This window comes from Aspergillus nidulans, chromosome IV (genome assembly GCF_000011425.1).
Source record: "Aspergillus nidulans FGSC A4 chromosome IV".
In the NCBI taxonomy this organism is placed as follows: domain Eukaryota; kingdom Fungi; phylum Ascomycota; class Eurotiomycetes; order Eurotiales; family Aspergillaceae; genus Aspergillus; species Aspergillus nidulans.
Genome location: NC_066260.1, coordinates 432,856 through 456,453, shown reverse-complemented (window position 1 = coordinate 456,453; position 23,598 = coordinate 432,856). Strand labels below are relative to the sequence as shown.

Here is a 23,598-nt window from a genome sequence, read left to right as displayed (position 1 = left end):
GCAAAAGTACTATAATTATACAAACGTGTCTACATGAAGTTGGCCTCATTTCTTGACTCTTTTGTAGGACCATGCCTTTTCTGGGAATAAGAACAGGGTAATAACACTATTGAGAGATACTTTCCTCAATTAGGCCTATGATACGAGGTACGATTGACATATTATGGCTTGTTATTTGGCTTTGACTAATGTATGATAAATACACCAGGTCATCAAGATCAAGCTACTATAAGTGAGATGAATGATCGTGGAACTAATTATCTACCATGACCAGCCTTTAAACTAAGTCACAATTCAATAGACACTAGTGGAACTAGACGAGGGACAGGGGTCCAGAACAGTCCAAAATTGAACATATACCCTGTGATCTTTTCGAGAGGTTACTGGCTTCACGGGATGCAGTACCAGGGAACTTGAAAGATATTATGTTGAATCCATGCAGGGAAGATGCCACGCGTTCTAGCGAGGCAGAGGGAGGCAATACTAATTAATAGCTCCTTTAGGAATAGTTGTCAGCATTAGAACTGGCAGAGCTTGAAGATCGAATCGAGATTCAGGCCCACCGTACGTACTAACAAATCACCGGGGTCAACCATTGTAGGCCCGGCTGTCACGGGCGAGTCAGCTGGCGACGACCTGGCCCTGTGACACGTGACCCCAATCCCTCAATTCCCCAATTCCCACGTAACGCGGACGGGCGCATTCACAAAACCACGACGAGGGGAGAACAGGGCCCCCTACTGCTCTAATAACTGATCTCTTACGCTTTGCTCATCGATCATTCCCTCCACCCCATGGAGGTGGATGACTCCCCCCCAGGCGGAGCCCGTCCGGGGACTCCGCTCCTGGGTGAAAACTCTGAACCCCCCTCAGGACCTACCACCCCGACCCCCCTACCCCGGAACTCCCTGAAGAGAAGGGCCTTATTCTCCCCACAGAAGACTCCCACTGCAGCTCCGGTCCCTGTATCCCATTTGCCGCAAGCCCCATCAATCTGCGAGCAGGTCAGCATGGTAGCAGATGACCAGCTAGTCCTTCTTAATGATTGGAAACTAGCAATGACCTCTCTTGCTAAAGCTCTAGATCTAACTGTCTCCTCTCTACAGGGCCGCCCAAGAGACCTGGCCCGGGGGCTTGCAGCCAGATTTGTTTCCCTAGCAAAACAGGACTCCCCTCAGCTGATTCCTCTGATGACAGCAGCTGCACCCCCACAGCCATCCAGGCAGATAGAACAGCCAAACCAACCTCCCACTCCTGAAGCTTGTGAAGGCCCCCTGAAGAGGCAAACCTCGCAGCCTACAACCTGGGCATCCCTGACAGCCCCAAGAGCTGGTCAGGGGAACTGGCAAACTATTGCCCCAGAACACTGTATGCAAGCCAAGCAACCAGCACAACAAAAGCTGAAGTAGCCAAACAAGACTGACCACCACATCTTCCTCTGCCTCCTGGCCTCCTCTAGCCTCTGGGCTATTGGACTACATGGCATCTGGGTTACCCTTGCAGGGAAAGTTCTGGACAGGATTGCACAGGTACAAGTAATATTAATAGGATATGTAATTACTACAACTAAACAAGGCAAGGTCTTTTTACTGTCAGAGAAGGCTGCAAGCCTAGCTGGGGATGGATACTTTGAAATACTAACAGAGTATTACCAGGTTATCATCCCCTGGATCCCGAAACAACTCTGGTCCCTGGATAGATAGATAGATACTATAATTACAGATATCAGCAATGAAGCAGAGCACATTACTGGTATTAAACTACTTATAGCCAAACTCTCAAAGTACCTAGTAGAGAGGGACTCTATTACAGCAGTCATAGCCTTTCCAAAAAGGCTACAACACCCCTTGCAACTCTTTGGCCTGTCTGGCCTATCAAGGCCCACCTGCCCCAAGCAAAGGCCTTTGCAATGCACCTGATGCCACTGCTTCCATGATATACAAGCCTGCTGCTCCAGCAAATACTATATCTCCTACAGATCCTCAAAACAGGAATATAACTGCTATATGCAGTATATTAACTGCTGCGGCCTGCATGCAGTAGACTTCTAAAAATGCCCAGCCAGACTCTATATCCAGAGGAACACTATTACCTGCCTCTCAAAAGATGCTCTAGCTGCTATCTGCAAGGCAGGCCAGCTTGTCTTCTAACAGGAGCAGAAGAAAGCAGAAGAAAGCTCTAAATAATAAACAGATAATACCTATACTACAAACCAGCCTACAAGACAGCTCACCCAGGAGCTCTTAAACCAAACCCTGACCTCCCCTGAACTATGAAAATACTATAAGCTAATATAGGAAGGGGGGGTGCTGTATATGACGTGCTACTCTCCTTTGAAGCAGATATTATTCTTATCCAAGAACCTTGGACAAATACAGCAAAGCACCTAACCAAGACCTACCCACAATATCAGCTATTTAGTCCCCCGACCCGATGGACTGCCAGACCCAGGACTCTAATATATGTATAAAGGGATCTCCCAGCCTATTCCCTCCTAGAACTAATCTTACCAGACATCACCATAATCTATACAGCAGGCCTTACTATTATTAATATCTACCGCCCCCCTAATAACCTAGTTGCCCCTGCTGGTGCTGGCTCAATACTTTTTATACTTTCCATACTCCTAGGATATACACCCCCAGAGAACACCATCCTAGCAGGAGACTTCAATACCCAGCACCTATTCTGGCAGCTAGATACTGAGTCTTATACTGTCACACCTGGCATAACAGGATTATTAGACTGGCTTGATGCCTATGAGCTGGAACTTCGCCTCGAGCCAGGCACCCCCACCTGTGGACCAAACACCCTAGACCTTGTCTTCTCTAACCTACTACTAAGGGCCCTAGTAGAAGACCATCTAAAGACTCCAAGTAACCATGCAACAATTAGAATAATACTGGAACAAGAAGAGCCCCTGCCTATATACAAGCTTAGATCTACCAACTGGGAGAAAGCCAGAGCCCTGGCAAGCCTGCCTGACCCAACCTTACTAATTAACCTACTAGCCAAACAACTGGTCCAGATATCCCAGCTTGCAATACAAGGTATATCAAGATACAATACTTGCAGACTCCCCAGGACCCTATGATAGACTCCAGAACTAACAGACATACTATACCAAACAAGATAGCAATAAAACCCTGACTATAAACAGCTCTGGAAGGCCATTATACAGGCAAAGGCTGAATACTAGAAGCAGCAAATTGAACAAGCCACAGTACCTATAGATATATTTAAACTTGCTAAATAGATATAATATCTAGACCAGCTTACTGCTTCTCCCCTGAATATACAAGGGGCACAGGTTACTACCCTACAGGGCAAGGCAGACACCTTCCTTAATCACCTCTTAGAGAAGGGGGCCCTGCTTCCAAATCAGACAGAAGAAGGACCCCCAAACAAGCCCCTGGGCTTACTACACCTGCCAACAAAAGAGCACTACTGGGCTGCTCTCTGTGCCCCACCCCCATCTGCCCCCAGGGAGGACAGACTTGCCACCACTGCTTAGAGGGAGCTCTGGCCTGTACTAGGGGTATACAATCATACAATTATACTACAGGTATATAGAGGAAGGCTGCTTTCTACTGAGCCTGAAGTCAGCAAAGGTAATAATATTACCAAAACCAGGAAAGAGGGGCTATACCCAACTCAATACCTGGCAGCCAATTAGCCTCCTCTCTACTCTAGGTAAAGGCCTAGAGCGCCTCCTAGCACAGTAGATAGCTGTAAGAGCAATTTAGGCAGATATACTAGCCCCCTGCTACTTCAGGGCCCTGCCAGGATACTCTGCTATTAACCTGGTCCAGGTTCTTGTTTACAGGGTAGAGGAGGCCTTTTAACAGGGAAAAGATGCTTTACTACTCCTACTAGATGTAAAAGGGGTATTTAATGCTGTAATATACCAACAGCTCCTTTCTCACTTACACCTGCAAGGATAGTATAAAGGCTTACTCCAGCTACTTAAGGACTGGCTTACTGGCTGCTCTGTATCTATTTATATTAAAGAAGGCACTGCCACAGTACTAATTAAAGGCAGACTCCCCCAGGGATCCCCCCTATCCCTAATACTCTTCCTGCTATATACAGCAAGAATAGTCTCTACCTTAGAAGGCTCTTTCTACTATGCAGATAATATAGGCATATTATTAACTAGGAATACCCTGGAAGAGAGCTCACAACAACTGGTAGAGGTCTACAAGCAAATTACTGCTCTAGGGACAGAGACAGGCCTCCCTTTCTTAATAGAGAAAACAGAGATATAATACTTCTCTAGAAAGCAGCAGCAGCATCTCCCTATAGTTACTCTACCTGGTATAGGGGAGATTACACCATCTTTATATATACAGTAGTTAGGAGTTCTTCTGGATACAAAGCTTACTTTTAAAGCCCACATTAATTTGGTCTTTAGCCGCGGGAAACAACTTGCCTAGCACCTAAAGAGACTTAGCAATACCCAGTATAGCTGCCCAGTAGCCTCCATGCAGGCAGCAGTTATATAGTATATTCTTCTAACAGCTCTGTACAGGGCAGAAGTCTTCTATACAGGCAAACAATAAAAAGGGATAGTTAACTCCCTGCTTTCTCTCTTCTGCACAGCAGCCCTAGCTATTATCCCAGCCTACAAGACTACCCCTACTGCAGCACTCCTCTGCAAAGCAGACCTACTAGACCCAGAAGCTCTACTCAACAGCATCCTCCAGAGGGCAGCAGTGAGATACATAAGCCTTGATACTAAATACCTAATTGCCTAAATAGCCGCAGAGACTACCGCGGGCAGGCCCAAAACCAGGCTTAAAAGGATCCTACAGCTCCTCCTCAGCCCCCTGCCAGAGCATACTATAATAGAGCTGCCTCTCCCTCTATTATACATGCTCCTAATAGATAACAAAGGCTACAGCCCTGCCCCTTTACAGATTTTAGTATACTTAGATAGCTTACAGACCAGCCAGGGGGCAGGGTATGGCTATGCAATCTACTTTGGCCCTATCCTTGTATCCAAGGGACATGGTCCCGCGGGCCCCAGGACAGAAGTCTATAATACAGAAATTATAGGTGCTGTGGAAGGCCTATGCGCAGTCCTGGGACAACCATATATTGGCTACTCTACCTAGCTAGTTATCCTCCTAGATAACCTAGCTGCAGCCTCCCTGCTAGTAAGCTATAGGCCAACCCCTTACAGACATGGTCTGTCAGAGACCTTTAGCCAACTAGCCGCCCAGTAGATGGAAAGCCCTTTAATCCTAACCATGCAATGGAAGCCCCTTCAGGTCTGCTGGATTCCAGGCCACTCTGGAATTGCTGGGAATGAGCTGGCAGACAAGCTTGCTAAGCTAGGGTCTTCTATATACAGCCCTGACATCCCCCCCTCCCCAGTATACCTATAATAGGAGGCAAAACAGTAGCTCTGTACAGAGATATATACAGCATATGCTAATAAGGTGCCTGAAACCTACAAAGCCCTGAATATCAGACCCTATACAAAAGAAAGCCGCTCCCGCGAGCACAAGCTGCCCTGGTAGGTACTTGGCCGACTCATCGCCGCCTGTACAGGCCACAGAGACTTTACAGCATACTACCAGCGCTTCAACCACTCAGACTACCTGGAGAGCTGCTCTTGTGGTAGGACCAAGACCCCAGTGTACTTCTTCTTCTGCCCATATACCAGAAAGCGCTGGAAAGATAGATGGAGATGTATAAGGGACAGCCTGTTAAAAATAATAGACTGGCTCTTAAGTACAGCTGCTGGGGCTGAAGAATTCAGCTGTATCATGCAAGAATCATCCTTCTTCAAGGATATATGCCCGAACTGGGCCTGCCGGAGTGCTTGATAGTGCGACAGTCCACACATCTACCTGGATAAAGGGTCCGGCCCCTCCCCCCAATCTATAGGTAGTCGAAACGGGCATCTGCCCTCGAAGACCTAGCCAGGGCAGCACTGGGTGCTTCTTCTGCTCATTTCCAACATATATTGTCCATAGTTGCTGCTTCAAACCTGTATCTAGCTAGTTCCTAGGCAGTTTTGTTTAGGTAGCACGTCCAGATGCCCCCTGGGAGGCCGCAGATCACGTGGGCCACGTGATCCGCCGAGTGACGTTAAATAATAAAACAAAACAAACAAACAAAACACACAAACGAAACGAAACGAAACGACAGCCAGGTCGTCGCCAGCTGGCTCCGGCGTCGGCCCGTGACAATGGCGCAGAACCCTTATATATTTGGTCAAAGCAGCTATCTCTGTGTCTGAGGCCCAGGCTATACTTGTAAGAATATGTGATTTAAACGAGGTAGTTAATACCTTTTAGAGCTGCCTTCTGCAGTAATCAAGGTATTCTCTCAAACTACTACGAGTAATCATAGATGTCCTGTCAGTATACATGCATCTTTGACTCTATTGCAGATATACAACACAATCCATGCTTCACATCCTCAGATACTAGACAGGATCAATATCGGCGCATTGGGACTCTATGAAAGACAAGTTTTGTGCCTGCACGAGCGCTGGGTATAGATTTTTCGACATAGATAGCTTGATAAAGCACACCCTGAAGCAGCACCTGGCTAGCCTGGAACCTTCTCTGGAGAATGAGAAGAACTAAATCTATCACCATAGTTCGACAAAACCAGCAATCGCTGCGGTGCCTCCTGAATCGAGGCCACACCGTACCCTGGAATGCTGGATGATGCTCAGCGGAACGGGTATCCCATACAGCAGATTTTGACTTATGTACTAGTTTGCATATATGGTGAATTCTTTAAAGTAGTTCTGCAAGTATGTGTCCTCAATGCTAATTGCTCTCATACATAGTCTTTTTATGTGGCAATTTTACTGCCCAATAATGGGAAATAGATAGCTGCGCTGCGTATTCTGGTTTTCAGCAAAGCTTTGATGTTTTATGTAGCTGATAATCTGCCTGTATGCCGCCTTCGGATCCCAGTTGAAGATTTCTTGCGTGGAAAATTGTCTTCCTTTTGCTTATACTCTTGAATTGGAGCCTGACCTGTAAGGGGCAGAGTACCTAGTTTCTTGCCGAATGGAAATCACACACCGGCTGGGTTGTATAGTGGGTGACTTCGTGATAATCAAGACTTTGTATAACCTTGATGCGATAATCTTGCTTCTAGTGGCTTTCCTCTAGAGACCGTATGTGCAGCATGTGTTTTTCAATTGGCTTTGGTGAGTTATCGTGCTCTGTCAGCCGCTTGCGCTTTCGCATTGGCAGGAAGGCACTGTGCATCTAGCCAGGTACGAGGCTGCTTCACTTATCTGGGGCTATCGACGGCAGCGCAAATCGGTCCTTGTTGAAAAGTACTAGCGATATTGGCACATGTACCAGATTCCGGCTGTAAACAGTGCTTCCCGCGGGCTGCCCTTCCCCATGGTACTGAAAATTTCCTTTCATCGCGATAACCATGTCAATTACAGCGTTGACGTCTGTATAATAGCTTATGTGTTCATATACCTCTGCTGTCTCCACCGCATACCATATTTTCTAACGAAACTGACGGCCACAATACCACATACTGCACTAAAGAGTCCAAGAGCCGTAAAATACCACCCTAATCCTGCTGCGTCCACAAATGGTTGAAGAGTAGTGACTCCTATCGCGGCCAATGCACATCTTGTTATACTTGCACTTGCTGCTGCGGTGCTAGGGTTATCTGGGAAAACATCTATCAACAATGTGTTATAGATCGTGTAGAAGCAAGTGCTCCAGAACCCCTGAATAAACTGCAGAATCAACAGAACTGAAAAGTGCTTTTTATAATTCGCCGTCCAGCCGTAAGCAAGCAGTGTGCATGTCGATATAACTAGGAGATAATAAGTACCGCGGGAGCGTGCCAGTTCAATTGGGAACTGTTGTATGTTATCACCGGAGACACGGTTGATAGGCTGATTATGCTTGCGGGCCGTGACTTTGTAGTTATAGTCCATCATCCTACCGTTGCAGTAGCTGCCGACAATGATACCTATCCCTCTTGGAAGGTAGGCTAGACCTGTTAGTAGCGTATTGAATTGATATATGTCTGTGAAAATATTGGGAACCGTAGCGGCAAGGATATAGTCGACTGCGTAGAACGATCCATTTATCCACAAGCACCAAAAGGCGTCTGGAAAGAAGATAATTCGCAAGGGAGCGGCGAACATTCGAATACTGAAAGGGGCAGAAATTCTCGTTATCAGCCGGTTGAGCGTTCCTGGTTCAGCTCTAACTGCAGCTTCGTATTCTCGATGGTCTTGCTCATTCTCTTCTTTGTTGAGCAATCGCACAGTTCGAATATAACTCCAGCAGCACTGTTGCCATAGAGTCCCCTCCGTTTGGTCACCTCCATTCCCAACGAGATTGCGAGCGGTCTCGGGCAAGAACATTCCGACAATTAGTAATAGAAGAAGTCCAACGATGAATAGCGCCCAGAAGACCCACTCAATATCTCCGCTGAGATATGCAACTAGGCCGCCTATTATGGGACCCAGACACGTTCCCATGTTCAGGGCTATACTAACCCAAGCCATCGTCTTTCCTCTCTCGCTTGATACGCAGACATCGGCAACAATCCCATAGCTTATAGCGAATGCAGCACTGGCACCCAAGCTCTGAAGCGCTCGAAGCAGCAGAAGAAATCCATAGTTATGCTTGTTCAATGCCATGCCAAGATTAGCCAAAGCATAGATAGCAAGTGTAAGAAGGAAGATAGGTCGTCTGCCAACGGTGTCGGAAAGTGGCCCAAACACTGCAGGAGATATGGCTTGAAAAATGACATATATTGTCAACGTCATGTTGATTGCCTGAGGTGATACCCTGAATTGCCCCTCTAGTGTAGGCAGTAGTGGGAAGTAGACTGTTGCGGTAAGAGGAGATGTGATGGTTGCAAAACCCGCAATGATAACAATGAACATCGTGCTACGAGATGTGAATGAAGTGTACGGTCTCGTAGCTGACACGGGAGTCTCTCGTGCTTCCAAGATATTGTTAGGAGTATTCGCAGCGGGTGCCATATCAGTAGAAGGGTTTGCCGAGGACATATTCTGTATTTATTTTATCTCACAAGGGAACAAAACAGCTGTTGCTCGTGACAATCTGGATTTTCCAAGAGTAGATGAGCAGAAAAGGGGGCGTTTCCAGATGAGAGCTGGCGGAGCGAGCAATCTGTAAGTCGCAGCAAAGCAGGCGGGGTAAAACAGAAAACAGGGCTTTGCTTTACAACTCCTAAACAAGCGAATCAGCTGGCCGATTTAGCTTAAGGCGCGTGTATAGCCACCAGAACAACTACTGATTCATAATCTTTCGAGATTCAATGCAACAAGAGGGGATAGTGATATCGCAATACATGCTTTATGCGAAATGAGGATTACAGACTTTCACACCACAGCTCGTAATTCAATACTCCCTATACAGAGCTTCGAACGGGCCTGAATGGAAACCCTCCAGTATAGAACGACCTGACAGGTGCCACGGCTACCTCAGGCTTAACAAGGATTATATATTTACTTTTTTGGAGCATCCACTGGCGCATCCTAGGTGCAAGAGATGGTGATTAGCTACTCCAATGCAACAACTAATGTCAAAAGAGGCGGCAGCCTGATTAGAGCCGTACAGTGATGGGCCGTCAGGGCACATTGAAAACTGTCAGTACGAGCGGCTCAGTTCGCTTTTAATCACAGCCACCTCATCCTCCCTAGGGCAAAGAAGCGTACCATTCTCCAACAGCAAACACTGTTGGAAATATTCTGTCGTTGTCCAGTCGCGTGGCAAAAAGTAATGACGCTCGATGGTATCTTCCGTAACCGAACTCTTAAGGAAAACAGAACAAAGCCACAAATTTTTATCAAGAAAGAAGAACCTTGATCCGGGGAGGATGCCAAGTACCACTTCCACCTGTCTCGCAACATCTGCTGGGACTATTGTTGAGAGCCTCGCAATACTTGAAGTGCTTCCAGGTTTGAGTTGTAAGGCTGAGATATCGACTATGAACAACCTTTCCATGCATGTAATATCTGTTTGATGAATGGTTGCAAACTTGCCATTTTGGTTAAATCTCACACCTTTGAGTTTTGGACAAGTTGCCTCGCTGTGCAGTGATAAACCGTCATATAACGCAGTAGCAATCTCGGAAAAGTCCGACCACCTAAAGCCTGTGATACCATTGTCCGCAAACTTCAGCAAAGTCCCAGGCTGTGCAGGATGGTTTGCCCATATCTGAGTGCTTGTTTGCGCAATTTGTTTCTCGATTATCACACATCCTTCTTCCACTGACCAAATATACGCGCTCAGACCTGAAATAATAAGTAGAAGGGTTGAGTCGTGACTGAAAAGAAGGTCACATATTGCACTGCCGTCCTTCTTTAAAACGGGCTTCGATTGGGGTACAGACTGTACCTGACTCGGGCCGTTGCCGGTGGTTTTGACTTTAGTGAGTTTTCTAATCTCAATGTCTCCTGCGAGGTCTGCACCGGCCACATAGCCTGAATCATTACTCCACGCAAGACAACTGATGCTGACAAAATTGGGAAATTCCAGAATTTTCCCCAGTTCCTCTGACTTTTCATCAAACAGTGTCACAATTCCTTCCTCGTTACCAGCGCAGTACAAGCCGTGCTCTGGGCTGACTCTGATCACAGACACTGCTTCATAAGACACGGTATGGGCTTCGGATATATGCGAAATAGATGTTGATCTTTGATCCTGGCTGGATGTATCACTGAAAGCCTCATCTACCTCAAGGAATCGTAGTAGAGTGTTTGATTGCCACGCGTTTAATAAAGAGCCTCGGATGTCATAGAACCGTCTACTATCCGGAGCAAATGCCAGCTCCCTAACCAGATCACCAGACGAGAGCTGATATATGACCGACATATATTCAAAGCTCCACACTTTGACGGTTCCGTTGCTGCTGCTTGTTACGAATAAACTGCCGTCGGGACTGGCAGCCACCTCATCGGCAGACGAAGAAGCTTCCTGATACTCGTTCGTTGCAGGGTGCCATTTGAATACCGTACCATCTTTGTACAAGCCAATGATGTGACCGGTAACGGGGTTCCAGGTAAATCTATCGACTGGGAACCAAGTAACCTCGGCTGATTCTGGCTTACTCGGTGTGCGCGTCGGTCTCCTACACCTGGCGATACACCGCATCTCATTGAGATCCCACACCGATAGTGGAAAACCCCGGTACGAAACTCCAACCTGACTCGCATCTCCGTTGAATGATACACACCTCGGTGAGTTGACGATAGCTCCACCCACCTCTGATCGCTCGTGGAGTAAGCTTCGACTAAGCATACGCCAACCAGCAGCGAGGTCTTCAAGGTCCAGAGAATATATAACTCGATTTGTGCAGGCAACAAGGACACTCCTATCGGTCTCTCTGAATGTGACAGACAATGCTCTGGTATTAGCAGGATTAACTACAGTGGCCAACAGCTCCCCTGAGGGAACAGACCACAGCCTGGATGTTACTAGGCCGAAGGTGAGCATTTCTGTGCCGTACCGGTTGAAAGACATCGAAGTGACAGCCTCTTGGTGTACAAGAGAACAGACTTGCTTGAAGTGGTTCGCGTCCCAGATTGTTACCCTGCCAGAGCTGGTCAGCACAGCAACATACCGTCCGAAACAACATAGTTTGATGCCTTCCTCCCCACGGGGTAGTGGAATCCGAGCAAGATTGTCATTCCAATCCGTTTGCGAGATTCCCATGATTTTAATATTTGCGAAGTCTTGTTGGTAGAATTGTTCGTAAATGACAGAGCTGGAAGGGCATAGAGGCGGAATCTGGCTATATATGGCTGCAGGGTATATCTTCAACTGCCGGCTGAACTTCCCCACAATCTTCAAGAGATCTGCAGACCATCTTTCAAGAAGCTCCAGATTCGATAATTTGTGCAACAATGGATTTTTTGTCATGTTTGACTTGCGATAAGCTTTAATGGAGTCCGTCACAATCTTGGCTGCCCTGACCAACCGATCCAGCTGGTCGGTAATTGACAGTAAATGGATCCATACGAGCACAGAGGTCGTTCTAAAGAATTGAGATAGATGGTCGATGGTTTGGTCGCTTATTTCGGCTGACTGCTGCAGATGATACATCCACGACGTGGCTGCATACAACAGAAAGGGCTCCGATACTGAAATGGACTCTTGCGCTCTGATGACCTTCTGGCGGATGTCAGGGGCAAGCAATGCCGATAATGTTTGCTCGAAGAGCGAGTAATGGCTTTTTGGTAGTCGTATTGCAATGGGACTCGCCGTAGTTCTTGTCAAGTATTCCCGAGCAGTTTCATGTATAAGCCTGACTTGACCAGAGGGGTCGACCATGACAAACTGTCCACAGACTTGGGAGATCGTTTTCCGCAGATCGATGAATTTCTTGTTCAAGGCCTGGTTCAAAACTTCGGTAGTCATGGGAAAACGGGAGCAAACAACCCATCGAAGGATCATCTGAGCGATCTCCTTGTCTTCAGCACGGGGTGCTGATAAAACCACCCACTCCATGCGTTCGTACAATTGATTCATATCTTTGGGCATGCTTTGCAAGGCCGTCTCGATCCCTTCCTCTGTATGGCAACTGAGGATTTCTTTTACAACCAACCGGACCCAAAGAAAATTCCCTTGTGCCCGGCGCAGAATTGCCTGCATCACAGTGTCTTTCAACTCTTGTTTACCACCCATTTCATGCATCATCCGCTCAAGATAGATTCTAATGTCCAAAGAATTATCGCCAACAGATCCTTTGCCCTCTGCTGACGCGGAGAAAGTCGCAATTTTCTGGTCGGCCGGGAAGATGACAGACTCCCTGCTAGTGAACAATACTTTTAGGGAAGGGATGACCAGCCGTATTCTGGATATGTACTCAAGCACAGTCTTTGCCGATTCTGACTCGTCGACCGCATCGACAATCCAGTACAAAGGATACGGGAAGTCGACACCCGAGGACGCAAATTGAAACAGCTTTCGGAAGACATCCGTGGAGCTCGAGGTCATCACGCTGTGGCCGCCAATAGCTATGTGAAGCAACTTCTCCTTATACACGGGGCTGACGCTTGCCAGCTGCAGCGCCGTTGACCTCAAGAAGAAACTCACAGTTCGTTGGTCAGAGTCCTCCGCTCTGAAGAAGAAATACAAGACGGAATGGCCGCGAGAACGAAGCTCGCGAACAAGGTATGCGCTTAGAACGGATTTACCACTCGCAGGCGGAGCTTTGAACTGCACGATCGGTACCTCTTCTACCTCTTCTTCATTCTTCAGCCAGTTCTTGACGGTAGCGACGTCAAAGATCCAATCACAGGTCCCTTCCAGCCACCAAGAACGCAAAGTCTCGAATTCCTCTTCATGTTTGGGTGTGACCAACAACAGCTTTTCAATCTTTCTCGATTCCTCAGCCATAAGATCATTGATAACCTCTATTCCCTTTGCTTGTAGTTGCGCAATAAATGAGGCCAATGTATTGCGAACACTGGTGTAGTTCGCATCTTGCGGACTCGAGTATTTGCACACTTCATGGTGATCCGCATGGAGCTCCCTTGAAATTTCCTGCTGATATCCCAGTGTTGCAGAATCTCTAATGACTATCATGGTAGAGTGTATCCCAATCCTCGTCGCTAGACTTTCGTAGAATGAAGCGATCAACAATTTGGGTGCAATGTGCCTAAACTGTTCGTTGATGTCTTCAAGGGCAGGGGAGCCACGTTGAAGCTCTGCGATAAAGCTTTTGGAAGATGAAAAACTGGCTTGAAGTAGGTTATTGAGTGTCGCAGCTGAGTCCGCACCACGGTGAGGTGTTGCCAGAAAAATAATTGCCCCGATGGATTGCACAACTTCTTTGTATGTCTCGTCGTTCTGTCCCAAAAGGTACGCTGCCTTAACAACAAGGCCACCCATAGAGTGTGCAACAAAAACTGTTGGCACTTTTCCCAGTCCTAGAGGATTTCCATTGCTATCTTGTCCAAACTTCATATCGTGCAAAAGGCTTTTGGCGAAGTCTGAGATCCTATAGATGCTCTTGACCGCACCCATACCAAAGCTGGCATCATACCCAAAGGATAGAATGCGACAACGCCCAATGCTCTGCTCCTGTTTAAGCCACTTTTCCGGCCAGTATAGTCTTTTGTCCCTATGCTTGCACCATGTCAATATTCGATCACCACCAAGACCATGTACAAAGACAATGTTTACTGGTGCGATTGTCTTCGGTCGGTGAACGACGTGCAGTCCAAACTTTGACTGTGTCTCAGGCGATGGACTACGGCGTCTGGAAGAAGACCTAAACGGTAGCCAGTGACGAGACAAGGTGCGTCGAGTTTGCGTCGATGATAATGTTGAACTTTCATGGACTTCTTCGTTGGCATTGTATATTTCTTTCTTCCAGGCAGGGTCTTGCGAGCTGATCGAGGAATGCGTATCAGGAGATCGAGCTTGTCTTGACGAAAGCTGCTTGAACTGAGGTCAGGTGTCATCAGAGATCATGCTATTCACTTCTAGTCTGGGGCCGTACCATGATTGCGGTCGCCAGTGCAAGATAGCCACATTGATTTTCAACTTGATTTATCGTTCATGGAAAGTCAAACGGGAGAAGGGCGGGAAGGACATTGGAGGCGCCGCGTTTCGCTTTTTTCTATTTTATCTTAGCCTTGCCAGCCTTTCGTTTGAATATGAATCGCTAGCCGTATCACAATTCCAAAATGTATGATGATTGGCTGGCTGTTGCGTAAGCGAGCACGAAGCAAACCAGTCTTACTCCAGCAGCTAAGAAGCACTGCCTCACCCTTCTCAAGAGAGCGCTTAAGACGGCCGATATGTTGGGAAGCCAAGTAAACGGTAGAATATACGTCCTATCCAGTTGTCTAGAGAGTAACTGTGGTATTAGACAAACTCATTTATGTAGGGACTAGCTACTGATGAATGGCCGTACTTCATGTGCGACTACTACAAGGGTAGCAGCCACGGATTAATCTAGATAAGAGTTCCTATTGACACAGCTTGCCGGTTCCTGTGGGAGTTCTCCCATCTACAGATCCCTTGGAATTGAGATACTCCGGGGATACTGGGATCCAGCTTAGACATGATTCCTTACCAAGCCTAGTAGTTTGAGGGTTGGAACCCAATTCATTATCATCCAAAACACTTCAAGTATAGAGAATGTTCACTGTGATACAAAGGCACTGCGTTACATTGACCATAATCACTGCTCATCGTGCATGATTTGTCAACCGCGCATACCGTGCCGAGTATTGTAGGGATTGGGATGTCGATGATAACAAAGGAACGCGATATAAGCTTAATGAATAAAACTCATGTCCTCATGATTTATTCTCTGGTTAATTCCTACTATCTCTATATCTGTAATATACAAGGCCAGCAGGTTCCGGAGGCTAGCAAACTAGCACTTGGGGATCAATACTGCGCTTCTGAACCATCATCACAAACCCAGCTATCAGTACTCTAGTTATCTGGTTTTTGCACTGGCAGGAAACCAAAATATCGCATGACACCCGTCCCCTAACCCAGATTCTAGCTAGAGTTTATGATATCACCCCTCCCGCCCAATCAACTGCAGCCTTTCACCGTTTTCATGTTGACGCCACCAATCCTCTATCGTGATACCCAATGCAAAACCCTAAAATGTGGCTGCCGGACCTTCCGAGCCGGTCGTCTCGCACGTCACCCACAACCGGCGGTCTACCTAACACCAAACGCAATGAACAAGGGAGTCTGTTCACACGAAGCATCTCAGGAAGGCTCGTTAGAAGCCAACTTAGTTTCACGCACGAGGTGTCAGGATATGGGAGCCAGCCTGCGACTCGGTACTCATGATAATTTTCTCCCGCTTCGGTATCCTGGTAGTATTCAGAAAACTGATTATAAAGGAACCATGCAACCTCCAAGATCCTAATTAACTATAAGTTACACTGGCTACGCGCCTGAACCATTTTTATGACTATTTGGGGATGGGCGTAGGCTGATGCGCCAAATGTGGTAAGAGTAATGTTCTGTTTATGGACGAGTTGAGGAAGGGCGGGCTCTGCATGGGTTGTTATCGATATCTATGAATGAGTTCATTGAACGCTGAGACTATAGATCTCCATCCAGGTGTAATAATAGTCCGAGATTGGATAGCATGGAGCACGTTATCGAGTTATGAGGTCACATATCTCAACTGGACCACATACTTAGGTTCCGCTCCTCAGTCACCCCACACTACTTCGGCCTCCGGACCCTTAGGCTTCACCATTCTTCTGATCAATTCTCTCTTTGTCTCCAGATCATTCAGAAGTTCTAATAAGCACCTTTCTTAAGCAGCAAAATGGTAACCCTTTCGCGTGTTTCCCAGGAGTCCTCCTCACACCGTCAACGCCGCGAAATAAGGGACATTTCTGTCCAAACCACTGAGTATGCTGGAGTCTATGGTACAAAGTATGCGGCTGAGGAGCTGCCACTATACGTGATGAATGACAACGGCATGCCGCCGGATGTCGCTGAGCAGATGATCAGGGATGAGTTGAGCTTGGATGGGAATCCGTTATTGAAGTACGTTCAACCCCCTTCTAGGTGGGCATGTGCTTATATGGATGTATTGTAGCATGGCTAGTTTTGTAACGACTTATATGGTATGCGCTTTGTTTCTTGATAGTCAGATAGGATGTGTACCGATATTATAGGAACCGCAAGTCGAAACCCTAATGGCGGCGGCCATGCGCAAGAACTTTATCGATTTCGAGCAGTATCCGCAGAGCGCGCGCATGCAGACGCGGTGCGTAAACATGATCGCTGATTTGTTTAATGCGCCAACAAACCAGGAGTCTAAAGAGGGAACTGAACACGGGGAGTCGGAGGGGGCGGAAGGCGCGATGGGGACGTCGACTGTTGGGTCATCAGAAGCTATCATGCTTGCTCTTCTTGCCATGAAAAAGACATGGCATAAGAAACGGAGTGACGCAGGGAAGGATACCTCGCATCCAAACATTATAATGAATAGCGCGGTACAGGTCTGCTGGGAGAAGGCAGCGCGGTATTTTGATGTAGAGGAACGCTATTGTTATTGCACAGATGACAGATATGTGATCGACCCGGTTCAAGCGGTGGAACTGGTGGATGAAAATACGATTGGCATATGTGCGATTATGGGGACTACCTATACCGGCCACTATGAGGATGTCAAAGCTATTAATGACCTGCTTGTTCAACGAAATATCGACTGTCCGATCCATGTCGACGCCGCGAGCGGAGGGTTCGTGGCGCCCTTTATCTGCCCTGAGCTGGTGTGGGATTTTCGTCTAGAGAAGGTCGTGTCGATCAATGTCTCAGGGCATAAATACGGCCTTGTATTTTTACAACTCTTCCTGAATGAACGAGCGAAAAACTGACACCAGGCTAGGTCTACCCCGGCGTTGGCTGGATCTTCTGGCGATCACCAGAATACCTTCCCAGAGAGCTAGTCTTCAACATCAACTATCTCGGCTCCGAACAGGCGACCTTTACTCTAAATTTCTCTAAAGGCGCCTCGCACATTATCGGCCAATACTACCAGCTCATCCGCCTCGGTCGAAACGGTTACAAAGCCATCATGCAGAATCTAGTCCAGGTATCGCAAAATCTCGCCCGTGGCTTGTCAGACCTAGGTCTCCTTATCCTCAGTGACAACACAGGAAATGGCTCTGGCGGCGTGCCACTAGTCGCATTTCGGCTTCCAGACGATGAAAGTCGGCTGTTCGATGAGTTTGCTGTTTCTGCTGTTCTGCGCCGTAGGGGCTGGGTTGTACCCGCCTACACCATGGCACCAAGGAGCAATAATCTAAAGCTGATGCGCATCGTTGTTCGCGAAGATTTTACGGCCCATCGATGTGGGATTCTGATTCAGGATATCAAAATGGCCATCGAGTGGCTAGAGGAGATGGATGAGACAACAATTCAGCGGTATACCACGTAAGTCTCCACCTCTGCGTTGAGCATCCACAAGCATGCCATCCACTAAGCCTTGAGACTAACATGCGATAGGTATCTCGCCCAGCATGGGACACGTCTTCCGAATGCACACTCTTTCTACAAAGACGAACACTCCCTTCATGGCAAGACTGGCAAAACGCATGCTGTTTGCTGACCGCGTCGAGCCTAGTCTCAGGTCACCAGCGGCTATAGTTGTTCTGCCGTGCATTGGTCGTGTGCTAACTATCTGAGTTTGGCTGAATCCATGTAATCTATTCAGAAATGATCTCTTTCCTCTCTTTCCTCTGGACAGGCCTTGAAGGAACAGCAGAATCCCTCTTCAATCTAAGAAACAGTCAGAATGATCCACTGCAATACTATTCTTCTTCGTGACGCCAACCCCCTGTCAAAGGTCGATCTAAACCCTATATGGGTCAGGTTGCTGTACACTGTCTGAACCCGTGGGTTAGGTGCACGTCAGACTTTCAGCCTGCGTAAATGTTTTGGTAAAGCCGCAGGCTGGCAGAAAAGTATAGAACCTACCATTTAGACAAATCAGCAATTCTACAGGGGATATAGCCTAGATTAGGAGACTTTTGCTATTATGGATTTCGCAGTTAACTTGTATGTTAACTGTCAAACCCTTATGCATTAGCAGGTTTTGGATATATGACCTGATTCTCGACCTGGCCTGCGAGTACGGGCTCTGACCTTGGAACCGTCACAGTTTCATCACAGTCTAAACCGCAGATAACCCGCGCGGTGCAATACCCACCAATGTTTTGCCCAGAACATATATAAAAACGCCCCATAGGTTCGTCATTCATTAGATGGGGTGTATTCTAACTAAACTGCTGGGCGAGATTGCAACAGTATCATGATTATGGCTCTCCATTGTAGGGCCAAGCTCTGATGAACCATACTTGGGTAAATACCTTCAAACAATTCTACTAGCGATTATCTATCTACCTCACCTTAAGTATCCGGTAAGGCTCATCGTGTTGAATTGGATTTCGTCTCTAGTCCAATCTTTGAGGGTATGTGTGCACGAAGAACAAATCATAGCAGAATCAAGCCACAGCTCCCTCTGGGTCCCTTGTATGATTAGCCCTCAGCCATTTTTGGAGTGTTGATCTGTATATTCACGCAGAAGCGCATCCTGTCATTAGAGAACCCTTCCGCCCATCAATCAACACCAACATTATGAAACAAGACTCGAGCTAGCCAATATCGCTTCAATCCAGCCTAAACAGCGCAGTGCCAAAGCCAAACTGATCGTACCCTCCGCTGTTCGATCCATAGTCACCACTTCCTCCTTCAGCACCACCACCATCTTCGACCACCAAGTCTCTGTAGGCCCCTGTCCACGAGGCATTTAAACCCTTGACTCCGTTATAATGTGCATACAACAATTCGGCTATCGGCCGAATTCCCCCCCGCCCACTAGCACTGATTACGTCCGCCGTACCATGGGAGTTTGTATAGCTAGTGAAGGGGACATCGTTGCCAGTGTTGTACTTGAAGGCGTACTCCGCGCTGTTGCTGTCAACCACCCATCACCCAAAATGGCTGAATAAGCCAATACTCACCCAGCAAGAATGCGGTTATCCCCCAACGCAAAAAGATCTTCACCCTGATTGTACGCTTGCTGTGCCAACACGCCAAGGAGCCCAAAATCAAGCAGACTGTGTCCCTGGTCACGACCAGCCTCCTGGCCCTGGCCCAAGGGCTTCCCCGACCCTTCCTCTTCGTGAATGGTCCATATAGCGTTGTTCAGAGCACCCATGCCTTGACCCTCCTTAAAATAGGTGATCGCCTGGTCGATCACAGTTTGGTTGTCGCTGACGACGCCAATAGCATGCAGGCTAGCGAGGTTGCAGATATCCCACTGTAAGATCATCTGATATCAGTTGAATACTTCCAAGTACTTTCCGCGGCAGGTGTATGGAACAAACAAAGAGAAAAAAAAAAAAAAAAGACTAACGATAACGACACAAGAGAGACTCACGTTCGCCCAATAATTATCGATGACCGCATCGTTATGATTCTGCAAGAAATCAACATTCATCGGCAAAAATATCCTCTCTAGCAATTCCACTACACCCTGAAGCCCATCCCACTTCTCGTACCCTCTCAGAATCTCGGCTGCATTTGCCAACTGATACCCATATAACCCAGATGCGAGAAACCGGTCCGAGTTCCCTTCAATAGAATTCAGTGTGCCACTCCACGCATCTAGAATAGTCGCTGTAGCGTCTGCATTTGGCTCCGCCCCGGTGACTTTCCAGTAGACGGCGTTGGTGTATGCGGCGGCAATGTCGCGATACAGACTCGGGTAGTTCTCGGGGTCGCAGCTGGAGCCACGGCAAACCGTTTCGGTGGCTGATGGCGTGTAATCTGGGTCTGCGTGGGCGGCAAGTTTATTCCAGCCTGTCAGCTGGGGCTCGGTCTTGGACGAGATGAAGTCCTGAATGCGCATGAAATCATCCTCTGTGTGAAGGAGACCGGGGTGCGTAATTGCTGCTGCGGAGAGCGCAGCATTGAGAAGGGCATAAAGAGACTTGGACTTCATTTTGATCCGAAAGAGACGTTATCAGTCCAGTACTGTGAACTCAGAGGAAACTATATATTGGATAGTTGACACTTGATTTACCCCAATATCGACTGCGCACCGGCCCCGTAGCATAAACAGCGGAGCGTTTTCTTCTCTTGCAGAGGGAAGAGGTATTCTACACGCTGCCCGCGACTTCTTCCGGCGGGAAAGTAAAATGGAGCATTGACCGGTCACCTCCGTACTGAGAGTCTTACGTAGGCTTAATATAGAATGGTGGAAGCCTCTCCAGTGTTCGCTATCCCTTAATTAGCAGACTGTCGATCCCGGTGGAGACGTAGCCAACAGCAACAGCAGGAGACGCTCAATTGCACAAACAGCATGATGTTCTTCCACATTACCCTGGATAGACCCACTGATAGGCTTACATTCTTGCAGACTATGGTCACCATGAGAAGGATTACCCGAAACATTCGTTGACTGGCATGTCTTCGATCTACTAATTCTGTGTTCTACTTGTAACAACCAAACTAAATAACCGATCAGGAACATAACACTCGGTCCACCTTAACCTCATGGATCGTTATTTGCCGCCTCACAGTATGCCCCGACAGAAATATGAGGCCACGCGATCTCCAGTGAATTGACCGGACATCGCCTGGTTCTAGAAGGTTCTCACCCTCTGTATGTATATATAGCGGGGGAACAGAAGAATAAGAAGATTCAATCGAATCATCAATAAGATAGATGGTCAATTGTTATCTGGCATCCGATCCTTAGTAGGCTACGTTGGTGTAGTTGATACAGTTTCCTCCTGCCCTTCCCCCTTTGAGCATATTTCACAACAAATCTAAACGTCGAATAGACTCTGTGAGATCGTTCAGTGGAGTGCCATGTACGTGATAAGGAGCGGCACGCAATATTTGTAGGGGATACTAAGCCAGTATGTCGATCTCTGTCCTGTTTCGTTTCCTGGGCCACGATACGCGGAGGCCGCGGCGCTTGACGCCATAGGAGTCGTACTCGGATTCGGTGAGCAGCGTGGTCAGCACATTGTTGTAGAAGTAGTAGCTGACCGTGACAGCAAACTTGGGCGTGTTCGCCACAAGTCCAGGGGCGATTGTGGGAGCGGAGGCCAGGCCTTTGAGATCGACGACTCTGTAGCTGGATTTCGAGTATTCGCCGAAGCCGCTACTTAGAAGCTACGATGAGGGGGTAGATGCCGACCCCTATTGTTGCGCCGCATCTGTATATGTCAGGTTTGTCTTATCCAACGAACGAAAAGTGCAGAAGCAAGCACTCATGAGAACAGCGTGGGCATCCATCGTCTCAAGCTCCTAGCGCGTATCCACAGCCCGCGAGGGCGTAACCGTCTCCAGCAGGCATAGGGGCACTGGAATTCCATGTGCCCCGGTGCACGTCGTGCCTGGTGACCCAGTACCAACCTTGGGTCGTGGGATCAAGCTGCGTCATGAAGGAAGCGACTGCGTCGTCAACGGTCGTTCGTTGTATACGACCTACTCGCGTTCGCCCTGTAAAAGGAGCCGTCCTCGAACCCGCATCTAGGGGCGAAGGGATCGCCCTGGACTCTTATTGGGTTGCCAGACTGCTTTCAATGTACCAATTAATGTCATCCAGCCACTGCTGGCCCCAGTTATGAAGCCATGTCGCGAGGCTCTCCGCATCAGCGCAGGCCGTTTCGCTATTCGCCACATTCCTTCTGCCTATACAGTCCGACAATTTGAAGTTGTCTACGTCGTAGCTAACCATAGCGTCAATGGTAGGTAGAGTGAACACCCAGTTCGGCTGTGAGAACAGTGTCCGGGGATGCGGGTCGGCGGAGGGAGGACGACGCCGGCACTGTCCGCGTTCACAAAGGCCAGGTCACCAGCATCGGCTATAGAGAGGCTGTAGGAGAGCGCGACAACTACCCGCAATCCATGGGGTCGCTCTGCAGTGGTGAGCTCATAACACGCCTCTGTATACACTCGCTTGCAGGTCCCGTTTGGTAGATGCGCGGCGAATGCCGCCCAGGGCATCCGACCACGCCAAAACACGCTGGAATCCCTGCGTGGTATAGTTCAAGATATTTGCAGGATCGAGGTCGCTTGCTGCGATGACAACGCTCCACTCCTTTGTTACTAGTGCGCCGAAGACGACGGAGTTATACCTGCCACCTGGAGTAGACTCCCTCGCACCCTCCCATCCGTGATAAGTGAGACATAGGATTATACAGCAGATAAAATGACGTGGTCGTAACCAGCAAGACAGCCCAGAGCCAGACTTTATACCGTCCGACAACGAAGAGATTCCTTGTACTTGCGTCCCGGATATCGAGCCACCGCCCCTTCTTATGAAACAACATATCATATGCAGCAGCAGGACTGTCAGAGCTAAGACAAGTAGTCAACCAGGCATAGAGCTACAGTACCTCGGAGAATGAACACTGGTGGGAGCAATGTGACAAGATTGTTGAAACGCTCAAAATCGCGCGCCCAGTTAGTCACAGACTCTAATTCATCGAAGCCGCCGAGACGAATTTTGGGGAAGGCTTTGGAGTTAAGGAGAAGACGTTGCGAAAATACCCTCTATTGGACCTGATTCGGCTTCCACAAGACATGAGGATACCAAACAGAACCCCGAAGCCAAGGCGTGGACAAACTGTTGACTGGGGGGCACGACTGAAGGGGCGATAGGCAAAATCGACAAGACACCTGAAGCAGGTCGAGAAGGAAATGGATAACTTTCACAAGGACTGGCAAAAAAATTAAGCTGCGATAAGACACAAGGCCGTTTTTGACCTATTCAAGGGCATTGAAGACTCGAAGGTATCTCACCTGAGATTGTTGCAGAGTTATCGGGGATCAGGAAAGATGGATGTAGTTTTCAGCTGTGGAACATGAACATATTTTCAGACTTCTACAAGACAGGAGCTCTAGGCACTTCTGGGTGACCTTTATACAGATCGCACCCTATGAATCCCCAGGCCTGTCATCGCCTCCACCGGCCTCTAGGTGGGAAGATAATAGCATGGGTGTATTCGCATTGATAGGCTAGCCGACGAAATAACAGTCAACCAGGTATTGAGATGTGGTCGAAGTATGACTCTCCAATGATGATCTTGTC

General features: G+C 47.9%; 5 protein-coding genes across 5 annotated transcripts, besides 1 other annotated feature; 2 read left to right on the top strand and 3 right to left on the bottom strand.

Annotated features, from left to right (window-relative positions):
- Positions 1-23,598: part of a sequence feature (contig 1.126 481..40772(-1)) that runs on past both edges of the window.
- ANIA_07276 (uncharacterized protein) lies at positions 795-1,703 on the top strand (the record flags this gene model as incomplete). Its single annotated transcript, XM_675453.1, has 2 exons — positions 795-1,368; positions 1,576-1,703. 2 exons carry the CDS (start codon positions 795-797, stop codon positions 1,701-1,703), a joined length of 702 nt encoding a protein of 233 aa, XP_680545.1.
- Positions 7,263-9,028, bottom strand: ANIA_10920 (uncharacterized protein; the record flags this gene model as incomplete). The annotated part of the gene is made up of 2 exons (XM_050611886.1): positions 7,263-7,438; positions 7,489-9,028. The coding sequence occupies 2 exons, from the start codon at positions 9,026-9,028 to the stop codon at positions 7,263-7,265; spliced, it is 1,716 nt and encodes a 571-aa protein (XP_050467862.1).
- ANIA_10921 (uncharacterized protein) lies at positions 9,633-14,496 on the bottom strand (the record flags this gene model as incomplete). The annotated part of the gene is made up of 2 exons (XM_050611885.1): positions 9,633-14,438; positions 14,494-14,496. 2 exons carry the CDS (start codon positions 14,494-14,496, stop codon positions 9,633-9,635), a joined length of 4,809 nt encoding a protein of 1,602 aa, XP_050467861.1.
- ANIA_07278 (uncharacterized protein) lies at positions 16,303-18,096 on the top strand (the record flags this gene model as incomplete). Its single annotated transcript, XM_675455.1, has 5 exons — positions 16,303-16,526; positions 16,579-16,606; positions 16,658-17,320; positions 17,374-17,921; positions 17,994-18,096. The coding sequence occupies 5 exons, from the start codon at positions 16,303-16,305 to the stop codon at positions 18,094-18,096; spliced, it is 1,566 nt and encodes a 521-aa protein (XP_680547.1).
- ANIA_07279 (putative GPI anchored protein) lies at positions 19,157-20,493 on the bottom strand (the record flags this gene model as incomplete). The annotated part of the gene is made up of 3 exons (XM_675456.1): positions 19,157-19,457; positions 19,511-19,809; positions 19,930-20,493. The coding sequence occupies 3 exons, from the start codon at positions 20,491-20,493 to the stop codon at positions 19,157-19,159; spliced, it is 1,164 nt and encodes a 387-aa protein (XP_680548.1).